General features: G+C 30.2%; 2 protein-coding genes across 2 annotated transcripts in view; one reads left to right on the forward strand and one right to left on the reverse strand.

Annotated features, from left to right (window-relative positions):
- LOC132945824 (acetylcholine receptor subunit beta-like 1) overlaps positions 1 to 14200 on the forward strand; it is an 81411-nt gene that overhangs the window by 13262 nt on the left and 53949 nt on the right. The window lies entirely within an intron of this gene.
- LOC132945382 (receptor expression-enhancing protein 5-like) lies at positions 837 to 13689 on the reverse strand. Its single transcript, XM_061015109.1, has one exon. The coding sequence runs from the start codon at positions 4665 to 4667 to the stop codon at positions 4152 to 4154; it is 516 nt and encodes a 171-aa protein (XP_060871092.1). The 5' UTR covers positions 4668 to 13689; the 3' UTR covers positions 837 to 4151.

A 14200-nucleotide genomic window follows, 5' to 3' on the forward strand; every position in this document is an offset into this window, starting at 1 on the left:
AAACCCAACGGCCGCCGTGCCATATATAGGTATACAATTCACACGTTTATTTTAATTATTCATAATAACTAATTATTTATTCACTTTATCGGACTAAATTTATGCCTATGACACTCACAAAGATTGTAGCTTTCTATTGGTGAAAGAATTATTGAAATCGGTTCAGTAGTTTTTAAGTTTATTCGTTACAAACAAACAAATCTTTCCTCTTTATATACTAGTATAGAGTATAGATATAGAAGTATAGATTATATAAGTATTAAGTTCTACAACTACTGTCTGTTTAATACAGTTGTTATGTTTATTATATATATTATTACTTATCGAGTTTTGAATCTTCTGTGAAAAATATTTTCAAAATCATAATATTGTTTTATATAGATACTTCCCACTTAGCACAAACATTTTTTATTTCATTTTTATAGTTTAATTATTTCTCCTTTTTGAATTAAATTTTATATAATATACTCTAATGATTTCCTGGAAATTTTACTCAACATTTACATTTAATATTATAGATAAAAAATAACAGAAATTCTGAAATTGTAATATAATATGTTACATTGAAGTAGGTACTTTTTGTTCACAAATTTAATTAGTTGTATAGTTTGAAAAAAATTTATCTTTAGAACGTTTAAATACTTAATATTTTACGATTTCATAAACTTTTCAACATCAAATTATGAATAATGAAACTTGGAACATGACAAGTACTTTAAAACAAATATTTAATTGATATTAAATAACAGTTTTATAAATTATAAAATATTGTTAAAATTAAATAAAATGTTTTATAAGTATAAAGTTGATATTTTTATTTGTAAAAAAAACTTATTGTTATTTAAATTGTTAATGTGTTAAATTTAAAGCTAGGATATATTATTATACACAATTATACATTGATACAAGTACCAAAGCATCTAATATTAAAAATATATTTAATTATTTTAAGTTTAAATTAACATTTACTCTATTTTTTGTGATTAAATATCAAGACTTTTATATAAATCAAATATCCGGAAATATTTCAGAAGAAATTAAAACTGTAAACAAAAAAGAATGTTATATAAAGAATGAATATTATGTTTGAAACAAAATACGTCTCCTTAATGAGTGTGAAACAATTAACAAAAATATGTAAATAATTACCTATATTTAAAAAAAAACCGGGTTCCCAATATGACTTACTAATTTATATAATATGTATGTCTATGAAACTGATGTTATTCTTATCACATGCAAATGATATATCTTCACGTGGGACATCCTGTTATAATTTTTTTATCAACATTATGAAAGAATTTATGAAATTATATTATGGGTTATACATTAGTTACGATGAGAAATTGAGATCTACTCAGATTTAATTTAATATTTAACGCTACCACATACTTTAATGCTTTTAACATACAATTCGAACGTAAAGTTGTAAACATTTTTTAAACTAGATTTAATTATTCCTAACCTTAAGTGCCTCCAATGGGCGGCTTCTTATCTCCAGCCACTCAAGCCATATCACCTCCATCACATGCACTTATTGTAAAACAACATTTACAGATTGTGTATATTTAAATAAACGATAAAAAAAAAAAAAGAAGAGATTTAGTTATAAAGATTATATTTTAGACTTTTAATGTAGTTTCGATTCATTCACTTTTACTTTTTAGTTTTTTGTAAGAAAAAAAATAATATTTTATTACACATAATATATTATTATTCTTTTGTATTTTTATATTATTTCTATCAGGGTAAATACTATTAATTAATAAATTATTACGTTTACGTGTGTACGTACCATTATTTTAAGTATCTTCAATTGAAAATTAATAACAATATATTGGTTCATCATACATCTATACATTATGGTCATTATATCCTTTAGTTTGGAACTATTCGTGTACATACTTAACAACTTAACTACTTACTACCAGACTACCTATAAATTTATTGAAACCATTAGTTGGAGATTTTCAATTTACATCAATGATTATGAGACTATTGTTATAGTCGTATTCTTGTGTTAAGTACTTATCTACTAGTTATTAGTAGTTTTAATATTACGTGAAAGGTATCGGTCAATTGTTAATAATTAATAGCAACATGTTAAATTCACAACTTATAAAAGTAATTAAAATCATGCGTTAGGTAATGAGTATTTTTTATAAGCACAATAATGACATATTAGTGTCTGAGCATGAAGTGATAAATTGTTTTAAAAATATCAGGTTATCCCTAGACTGTCATTATTTTAATTAAGCTCCCAAATGGCAAATTGTATTATTAAGAGTACATAAATGAGTAAATATACCATGAATGTACCTAGAGAACGACCTTGATAGCCTGGGCGGAAAAATGACTTTGGGGAAAACTGTATAAATTTACGAAAATCTTTTATGACGCCTCCGAGGAGGATTAAAGTAACCTGTCGGTTAAAATTAGGAATGCACTGATTTTACATGTATCGGTCATTTTTTTGTTTTATATTCGTTATTAACACCATGGATACAAGTTTCAACACTTTCAACTATTTAAGTATGGTTTCTAGACGTTATGACCACATTATTATGCACTCTTTTAAATGTATACGATAAATAAATTCCATTTCTATTCAAATGTCAATGGATATTTTATCCACTAATTAAAAAATTCACTGGTTAAATAAAATATTGAAACTATTTTTAAAATGTATACATATTGTTTTTAAAATGTTGTATAATATTTATTAAACAAAATACAGGTATCATATATATCTACGATAATAATATTTGTAAAAATATTTGTATTTATTCACTGGGTATTAATAAAACAAATTGGTAAAACACTTCATATTTTATAATTCCATATTTCAGAAGTCAACAAGAAAATGAAGACACATAGTTTCTGATACGTATTGTCTAATTTATAGTATAAGTGGTATTGTGGTGATATTATTATAGTAATGCATAAGCACGGTCTAAGATGCCTAAACATACTCAACGTACATCGTTGTCCGTGGTTATAATACCTATTACAATTGTTGGAATGCCTGTACCTTAAAGCCTCTTTATTTGTGTCTTTGGTTTTACACCCACAACCCACGAAAATGTTTGATAAGTTATAAGTTGTGACATTGAAAATTCTTCGCTGGTTATAAGCGCAAGACCGCCCACTGCTGCAGCGGAGTTCTATGCATAACATAATATGCCAAAAATAATCAGTTCAAGTTTGGTGGCCGAGGCTATAACTGTGCAATTGTGCGAACCCAATGGCAGTGATCGCGCCAAGTTCCGGTGCTGTGGTATAGTGACGACGACCGTAAGTCCGTCCGATTCCGGTGTTTAGGTGCGGCGGTTGTCCAATTTATATTCTAATCCAGTTCTGCAGGCGCATCGTCGCGGCGCCCAGTGTTGGCCAAAACACTCTGTCAGAATAGACACATTCATAGAAATAGTCGATGCCTATTGAATATACATATTATGATAATAATATTTAAAATACAATTATTAGTAAATAAAAAAAATAACCAAACAAAATGAATCACTTACTAGTTTTTTTTTCATGGTCAAACTTTATTTATTTTAACATCAATACCTAGTCAATAATAATATATAATATCATCTTAACAGGACGGTCACATCCACATTGGTTGTCGTCAGCTTAACAAGTGTGTACCATAGCACATTTTAATACAGCAGTAAACGTTTAGCTTTGTCAGTTTTAATTTTAGTGTGAATTAACTATTTACAAATTTAAAGATTATTATCTTATATCTATGTTTGTACGTGGCCTTTTAACGATAGGTTTTAAGTGAGTTTTGAGCATTTTTAAATTGCAATATTTCACATGGTATTCGTAAATTGATTAACAATTAAAGTATGGTAAAAAAGCGACGTACCTACAAACACTTTTGCCTCTAATATTACTAAAGAAGCTAAACGTGAACGCAAAAGTTACACACTTGTAAAACAGAGACAACAAATATATGGGTGTGGCGTCCGCTCAAAATGATATTGTGTTTTTGTCTTCAACAGTGGTGTTAAACTAAATAACATTTGACTAGGTATAATAAACAGTAAAATTTAAATTAAAATTTAGTTTGGCTTTATTTTTATCAACTGAAAAACGTACAAAAAAAATGTCAAAAATCGGACTTGTCCTGTTCGTGCGGCTGGTCAACGCCCTTGGTTGAAAAATCGGCGCACGACGACGACATACACGTACGCGGCACCGTTGGCCTCAATCGGTGCGGCACACCACGCAAAAAACGCGGTCTTCATCAGGCAATAGAACGGCACCAACCGCAGTAGGCCCCCGCACAGCTGCTGCACCGTCAACGTGGCCGCCAACAGCAACCAATACGTGAACCATCTGTTGGCCGGCGACACGGACGCGGAACCGTTTGTCGGAGAGCTGGCCACACCGGACGGCAACTGTCCGACAGAATCCATCATCAGCACGGTGGTCGCGTAAGCGGGATACGCGAATCCTAGCACGTCACTCACCAGCATCGCGCACATGCTGCCCGGGATCAGGAACATGCACGTGGCGCAAACGACTCCGAAGAACAGTTTCAAACGGCTGATGCCGCTCCGTTCTTCGGCCCAGGCGAACAGACTGTACCATGGCTTGGTGGTGTCGTGCAGGGTGACGTCGATCTCGTTCAAGGCGGTCAACGCGTACGCGGCCATGATCGTTCACTATTGAAGTTTTTATTTTTGAAAAATCCGTACACGATTTGTTAACTATATTTTCAATTCAATTGGGGGAAAAGTAATTTTCACGAATAAAATTTCGATTTTGAGCTGTTTTAGGTCTTAAATAACATAGCGCTTAACAATTTAGTGATCACTGTAGTAACAATACTATAACAACGAGTAGGTCTATCGACTATCGTGCCGGAAATTGCTATGGGAAAAGTCCAAAAATAACTATAGTATAAATTATTCGTCACGGAAATGTTTTGTATAGTGTAGTGTTGAAATAATTCAATTTATGATATTTTACGAAGTAAATTAAGTTTATGATATATGTATGAATGTATTATTTACTATCTGCACGTTTCCATATAGTAAATTTTAATAAATTAATAGTTATTATAACGGTAATTAATCGACAGTAAAAAATGCATTTAAAATAAAAAAAAAAAATACGAAAATTAAACGTATATTTGTTAATTAAATCAATTACCGACATAATGAATATTTCATTATTTTACCTTTGTCGAGTGATATTATTTATAAAACGAAAAAACATATACACATTATACATATACCTAGAGAGATAACTGTCTGTTTCAACAGTCGTCACGTTTTTTCTGTTGTTTAAATATACATATAAAAAATCAATATCAGAGAAAATGTTTAAAAGATTAAATGATATTTTTTTTTTAATTTAAAAATTTTATGCTGACGACGCTATTTGTTTACACAATTCCTTTAAATCTTTTTATCTTTTTTTTGTTAAATATTTGCGCCCGTCAATGTAAGCAAACATCTATTAATCATGCTTGACAATTTTCACACGCACGACATAATATATTTACTGTAATTTCCATTCTCCCAATAACTACTAATTATGTGTACATGCATACATTACCTACATGAATTATGAATTTGGATACGAATCATACGTTTTTATTCACACGCATAATTTAAAAACGAAACATTCAAATAAGGTACACAACACGATTTGGGGAAAATGTAGGTAATATACTATAGTACCAGAAGATACATTTTTTATGAATATATTATTAGTTTAGCAATACTTTCAAACTAGGTATAACACTAATATTATAATATAATATTATACTAAAATGTGATATTGTTGTCTATTGATAATATAACTAACCAATGATATGGGTGACTTTATCCGACGTTACGTATCTAGGTTTCCAAAAACTATGAAAATATTTTTGTAACAATATTATTTTTTAAGTGGAAAAACTATGTCATCCAGCGGTTCTTAAATGTTCAAAGTACGCAGATCCCTTCTCAATTTTCTTTTGAATAACATTTTTTTTTTTTTACAAAATTGTTCACAGTAAATCTTGTTATCACAGCCAATATTACAAATCAATACTTATTAAGGAGGTACACAAAATCGTATTATATGTTTCATTATTATTTTTGATATAATTAATTTTACAAAGGAATTAAATATCTCACATATTTTATTTGTATTACTTAATGACAAGGGATGGTGTTGCATTCCAAACATAGGAATTCGAGTATCGTGTGCTCAATACTCGAAAGATTTAATCGTAGTTCAGATTTTATGTTTTCTGTGCGGTTTCGAAACTTGTTTTTAATATAAACAACTGGCCGGGAGAAGGCTTTTTCGGATAAATAAGTTGCGGGGAATGGAATTAAAACTTTCAAAGCTTTACTTGATAATGCCGTGGACCACCCCATGAGTGTCACGGACTCCCAGGGGGCCACGGACCACAGTTTAAGAGCCGCTAGCTGTCCTACATAATATCGAATGAGGATAAAACCGGTACGAAAACCATTTCGTGTTCATTTTATTTGCGTTCGCTATATTTAAATACCAAATATTGGTACTATACGCGCTACGTATATAGCATGTGGACGTCCGAAAATTATTAGTGACATTCCCCAAAGGAAACTGAGACCTCGTCCGATTCGCCGGACACGCACTCAAAAATACCGAGCTGCGTCGTCGTCGTCGTCGTCGTCGTCGTCATTGTTGTTGTTTTTGTCGTCGTGCGACGAGCACGCGAGGATAGGTACTTATAATGACACGTCGTCATAGTCATTAAGTATTAAAAAAATAATTGTTCTGAACGGGTTTTGGGTATGCGTTAAAGGGTGACGGTGAGACGAGGTAATTTGGAAAAGATGATAACTGAAAGTAAAGGGCGTTCGCATGCATAAAATAATATCCTTGCGAAAACGCCGGCAACGGCAGTCACACCCGGGTCAAAGCAGTTCGATCGATCGTCCGCCGCCGCCGCCGCCGTAGTAGTAGTCGTCGTCGGCGGCGTTGCTCTGAACGCGTACTTTGCCAGGGAACCGCCCGCCGCCGCCGCCGCCTCTACCACCGCACTCAGCCTAACCTCTTCCTCCGTCGTCTGTTCCTTTACACACTATCAGTCCCTAACCGCGTGCGCTGCCTCACTTTACCTGCTTTCGAGCAGTTGCGAACCGAAAAGTCGCCAGACCATCACGTATAATGATATACACCTATATAATATACATGTATAGAGTGCATGTTAGACGTCTTTTGTAGCCATTGACGCGCAGAGATAGACGCACAGACGGGCGGACGGGCGAAGGGGCGAAGGTTGGACGGACAGATTGCAGAAATAAATTATGGGACGTCGGTATTGTGAGCGAGAACACGGCACAACTATGGAATTCCGTGTGTAAAGACGACTAGGTACCTGCCGATAACCAGATAATCATTAAACAAAAAAAAAAAATGATTTATAGATGACAAACCGTAATTTATAAGTTATAACAATATGTCAAAATGTACAAAATGCATACTATAGCTGCTGTTATTAAGTCATTTAAAATATTTTATCGAGTCTGAAAATGCGAATAGGTAGTACATAATATTTTGCATCCAGTTGAAAATTGTATTTAAACAAATTTAATTTAATAAATGGTTGTGTGATTATGGGGTTTGTTAAGACTTGGAAAATAATAAATCACCTACCTTTAAATGTATCATTAGGTATTGCATTACATTAATACTTGGTTTTATTTGGCGTTCAGTCTTTTTAATTTCTTAGACGAAAAAGGTTATTTATTTCACTAATAAAAGGCCCGTAATACATTTTTATGTTCAAAATTATTTAACACGATTGACAGTAAATTAAATTATATTGTAAATTATAATTGATAATTACTATCATCTATCATGGATACGTACATTGATTATTTATTTATTTTAGAATCTCAATAAACTTTATTATAATTTATTTTTTATAGGTAGGTAACATATTGTTATATACACTCAAAATTCAAAACTAACATTTCAATACTTGTATTGATTAATAATTAAAATAAATAAAATATTTTATTCAGCGAGTTTTTGTGTCAAATTTAATTTCAATACAACAATATTTGTTGGTCATTAAATATACATATAATTTATTTATATACTTATTGGCTTATAGTTGAAAACTAATAACTAATAAGGATAGTATATTATACAATATACTTTATACTTCATAGTTTATGTAGTGATTACCAGAACCTTTTAATAAACCTTAACAAACAATATATGATAATTATAGACACTTTGTTATTTAGTAGTAAATAACTAGTTTAGAGTTTATAGATGTATGCAATTAGTTTTATTACTACTCATTTTTTATGTAGGTAAGCTACAAAAAATATACGTACCCATGTTACCTTATTAGAATTCTTAATATAAATTATAAACAATTTACTTTTAGATTTTGAGTGAAATTGATGTACCTAGTGATTTTCAATATATGTATTATATACTTATAATAAATATAAAAAGTGACTTGTAATGTATACAATCTTTCCCATCCACTTTATATACTTCTCTGAAATGCAAATTTAATTATCCAACATAAAAATGAACTAAAAATAACACTAAAGGAAAAATCAAAAAAATATAACTACATAACTCATAACTTAAAAACAACTAAGACCTAATTAATAACAACACTTTCGTTATTCCTGATTGTACAACACACGTATCTAACCATCTGGATTAGATAGCTTATGCAGGTTCAACCATACTAATAAAAACAAATATCATTCACTATTTTCTTCCACCATATCAATTTGTCTACATTTAAGAATATTTCTATCTCCATTACAATATGTAATACTGTACACTTCAGGTTACTTACACTACCTACCTAATAAGAAATTAACCTACCAGGAGTTTCCGTTATTAATCCATTCGTTTACTAATACATTCATACATAATGGGGGTTAACTTCAATGTTAAACATCCTTTTTGGGGATCATTTACAACTAGTTCGAGAGCCAGAATATTACATAAAATAATTATCGATAGATAAATGTACCTAATGGATCTCCATTACATCCCCTACTCATTGGCAAAATTGATCCAAAAATCCAGATGTACTTGAAGTTTTTATTTTGAACATACCTAACCATATCCAACAACAAATTTAAAACTCAAATGTTTCTTCCATCTGACCATTATCTTTTAATGTCAACAATAAACTGATATCCTATGTTAGCGAAAAAAATATAAAAAATATAGCACCAGGCCTCACAAACTGGATTTAATTAAATAGATAAATAAATCTATCAACAAAACTAACATTTAACATAGAACAATTGTCAAAGAAATATATGCATTTAAAAAGTAATTCAAATACTGAATTAAGTCATCTCAAAAATCCATAGCTACTAAATCATATAAACAAAACTTCCTCTTCATAAAAAATAACTCCTCTAAAACAACTACAATCCCGAAATGGTTGGCAAAGTACGAGAATGCCAAGTGACAAAACATATTTAATAAATTATCTAATACTTTTAAACGTATTTAAAAAAAAACATAACTCAGATAAATATCAATCTTATATTATAGAGTACCCACCTTTTAAAGGCTCAAATAATAAAAAATCAATCTGGATAAGTATAAAAACAATTTTAAACCATCGTAAAAATATGTCCCATTAAAGAATACAGAAATCTCTTGCTATATCCACTAACAAAAATAATAATCTTATAAGTATCTAGAAAATACTTTCAAGCGCAGACTGACAAACGAAAATGAACATTCCTGTACAATAGGAAACTTAATAAACCAACCTCTTCCGATATCCTTTCCAACTAAGCATATAACAATTATAATTAAACAATTACCTAATAATAATCACCCAGACATAAGATAATAATCAATCTTATCTTAATAAACCTACCAATAAAGCAATATTACCTATGTTTAACATACATTTACCTAGTCTACTCTGAGACTCTCGTATTTCCCATCATTCTGGAAGGAACCTAAACATATACCAATATTTTAAAATCAGACAAACATTTCATACATTATATCACCCCATAATCTTCCTCCAAACGTTATAAAAAATATTGAATAAATCATTCTAAAAAGGATCTACCTAACTTATTCCATTATAAAATAATATTATTTCCAACACGCCATTTGGTTTAAAATATAAACACTCGACCATACTCCAAATAACGACTTGTCGATGTTATAGCATCATCCATGGAAAAAACACTACTACTAATTAGATGTGGCTCAGGCATTTCATTGTGTCTGGACCACTGGTTTACTATACAAACTCAGATTTCACTAATTATTGAACATCTAATCATTTAATCTTTCCTGAACAATTGACCTCCTAAAGTCTCCCGTGGATATGGCTGTTCTGAATATCATCCTATTAATACTGGAGTTCCTAGAGAAAATATCCTTATATCCACTATCTACAACATTTCACTTTAGATAACCCATATTATAAAGATGTCATAGTTTTTGGCTCGTTTGCTGATGATACTGGTATAATTGCCTTAGATCTAAATACTGTAGCATCATAATCTTTTTATCTACAAAATCGTGTTTGAAATCTACAATGTTGGTTTTATAAAACGAATAACACAAATTAAGGTACCATAATCGTCGTTATTATTACTTACCTATATATATATTCGTAGAGTAATATCAATGAATATTATCTATGACCTCATGTCATTATTTTTTCTTACCAAATTGAGTTATCGTAATACTTAGTATATATTGTAAATAAAAAAAAGTTATATGTAAAACAAAAAAATGTAATGACACTTTTAATTAATAACCTGTGTTTTTATTTAAACATTTAATTAAATATTTTCACGTAAGAAAATCATGTCAATAATTCTGACAATGCTTACAAATACGTCTTCGTTCTGCAAGATATTAATATAATTTGATAATAATATTATAGATCTTGATTGAAGTATCTATGGATAAATAGTATTATATAATTTAATGCAATAAGACTCGTAGAGTTATTTATTTATTAAAAGAAAATATTAAAAAGAAAAAAATAGAATCTAAACAATAAATATGTACTTACACAAGATAATAATATATAGGTACTACTATATAGATATACATTAAAATGTTGTATGTATGTTGCTTGTTCACTTTGCCAAACGATTTAAAAATATTTTTATCGACAAGAGAAAAGAGAGTTGTAGAACACTCCTTGAAAATTGTTAGTTGTTATTTTCTTATGTTATACTTGAAACTATTATGGCCGTAAAAATAGCGCGTGTATCGTAATAGGTTTACATATATATATAATAATATATGATAATATATTGTGATATGGATCTTCACTTGAAATTTCACAAAGCGTATATAATCGTTGGATCGACATCAAAGACCAAATGAAAAAAAATAAAAAAAAAAATAACGTATAGGTATAATAAAATAAAATAAAACCAACTATATATTTTTATGCGTATAATAGTACTCGTGTACAATATTATATTACTGCACTCGAGGGCAGTTCAACACATAGTTCAATCGACGCGACATAGTTTGATTAAAATTTTTAAAAAAAAAAAAAAAAGTGCATAATAGTATAACATTTCTAGAAACTCAGCAGACAATTGTTGATTACGACGTAATCTCGGGGTGTACCGCGTGTGTGTATATACACGCGTAATACACAATAAATAATAATAAAATAGTAATATACTTGGTATACATAGTAGCGCGGCGCAAGCTGGTGGCAAGTGCGCGTGGGCTCGCGACTTTTGACAATCGCATGTGAGAGGAGAGCGCGTCTCCACCCGGGCTGCTGCTCGGCCACGCGCGCGTAGCCGTTTTGAAATCAATACCACCGCCGAGTCCGCCGCATAGTTGTCCGCCCCGTGTGTCCCCGGAACCGTTCATATATATTCTCCGCTCCCATAGTGTTATTCCGGAATTACTCTGGTCCCGAAATGTTAAGTAAACCGTGTGTGTGTGTGTGTGTGTGTGTGTGTGTGTGTGTGTGCAAATGGTTTGAGATCATAATATGACCCTATATGCAGTATATACGTCGCGTCTCGGGTGCCGCAACCGCGCGGTATTCATAACATCTCGCAAAGGGCGCCGAGCCGAGGACACGCATTTTTCGAATTTTTTTTACGAATACCTCAGGTGTAAATGATTTTGCTTCGCAGGGAAGGAAATGTCCTCGAATCGCGACCTATTGCAGTTCCGCCGCAAGCTTCCTTGACATTCGCTATAGATTTACAACGATGGTATAGGGAGCTTTGCCGGGGAACCTAGTATATCATCTAGTCTTGTTTTAAGATCACGCTATAAACTACCACCACTGGTAAATTATAATGTACTTAAATATCAGTATGTCACCCTGCTAGGCCAAGGGGAATTGGACAGTGTTGAGAAATTAAAAACTATAATATTACAGTAGGTAGTAGGTGTGTACGGGCAAAAAAGTTCTTATAAATATGTAATATTTTTTATTAAATATATTTATTTTAAAATTTCAACTTTCGTATTTATTTATAATGATTTTGTTTTATCTATTTTTATGTGACAAAAATTAGTACCTAGAAGCAAACATTATGCTTGGACATATTATATTGTTTAAAATAATCTACTATTACATTCTGCACAAGACATTTCATCCCAAAATGTATCCAAATTTAATATCGCTGATAGAAAATTGAGTGACTATACAGTACTTCCGTAGATTACGTGGATTAAAATACGTATAACATACTAAATATATTATATATATCATTATACTATTCAATAATATGTGGTAATGATATTACTTGTTTACAATAAACATTCGGTCAGCAAAATTATGACATGCGTATATCATAATTAACAATGTAATAATATATAGGTAATGTATAAAATATATGTATACCTACAGTGGTTAATACTCAGGGAGAGATCTTAATACCCTTAATAAATTGTATCAAATAACCCCTGTGTTGACGAAAGGCACTAAATATGATGCGATATGGCATCAATAATAGATTGCAATGCAATTATAATTACGTATTAATTTTAGTTCAATTTCAATGTTATATTATTTAAATATCTGATAACTCACTGTTTTTATTGAAACAGTCAAGCGTGTATTCTTAAAAAACGTATTATACAAAACAATTTATTTATTTACATGATTTCTTTACAAAAGAAATTAGCATATAAACAACATATTATGTAGCGAGAATAAACCAACCATGGAGTATATTTTATGCTTGTTTTTAAAAACGATAATTTGTTTTCCTAGTTTTTTCAATGATGATATTATAATGAGAATACATCCAAGACCCATGATTGGATTTAAGAAAAGCTAAAAATATTAGAAATAGCCAATACGTATCATAGGTAATATATTATAATAGACGTTTCAAGGGTTTTCTATATCACAATAAACGAAGAGGTACACGACTTTGTCACGTAACATAAGGTGGGCATAATATAAGGGTATCACAATAAAATATTTTAACTTGTTTATAGATATTTATTCCAATACATTATGGTTATTGAATGTAACCTAAACTACATTTTGTGATTTAAATTCATTCAATAATATTTTAATTTTACGAGTAGTTTCCAAGACACAAAAAATAAATTAACTATATGAATGATATACACCACTAACCACATATTATATTGCTTATTTGTTTCAAGATATTACATTTTTTTATGACGCTTAAAGTGTATGACCATACGATCATTCCTGCCCGTTGATATGATTATATATAATAATAATAATTTATTAATTTGAATAAAACCAACAGGAGTTGTACACCAGAACTGGATAACTAAAAATTGTGTAATGTTTTTTATATAGTATGAAGATAAATATTAAAAATAGATACATTTGTTCATATGGGACTTGTAAAAGACTGAATTAACATTTTGAAGTTTTATATATGTTTACAGAACGGTGTCACACCAAAATATATTTTAAAAAAACGGTCTAATTAATTATGTTCTATCATCTACATTATAAAATATTTGTATGTATAGTATTGATAATAATATTATTATCGCTAACATATAACTACTACTGTCATTCTTAAGAAGCATTTTTTATTATATTATGTATACCAATATAATCAATTTATAGATATGTGTAATGTGTATGGTGTTTAGTTTATTTTGGTAATATGTTTTTAATTAGTATTATACGGTATATACCTATATTATACGAGTACAATATGTAAATATTAATAATATATATAAT

This window comes from Metopolophium dirhodum, chromosome 5 (assembly GCF_019925205.1).
Source record: "Metopolophium dirhodum isolate CAU chromosome 5, ASM1992520v1, whole genome shotgun sequence".
Classification (NCBI taxonomy): Eukaryota; Metazoa; Arthropoda; class Insecta; order Hemiptera; family Aphididae; genus Metopolophium; species Metopolophium dirhodum.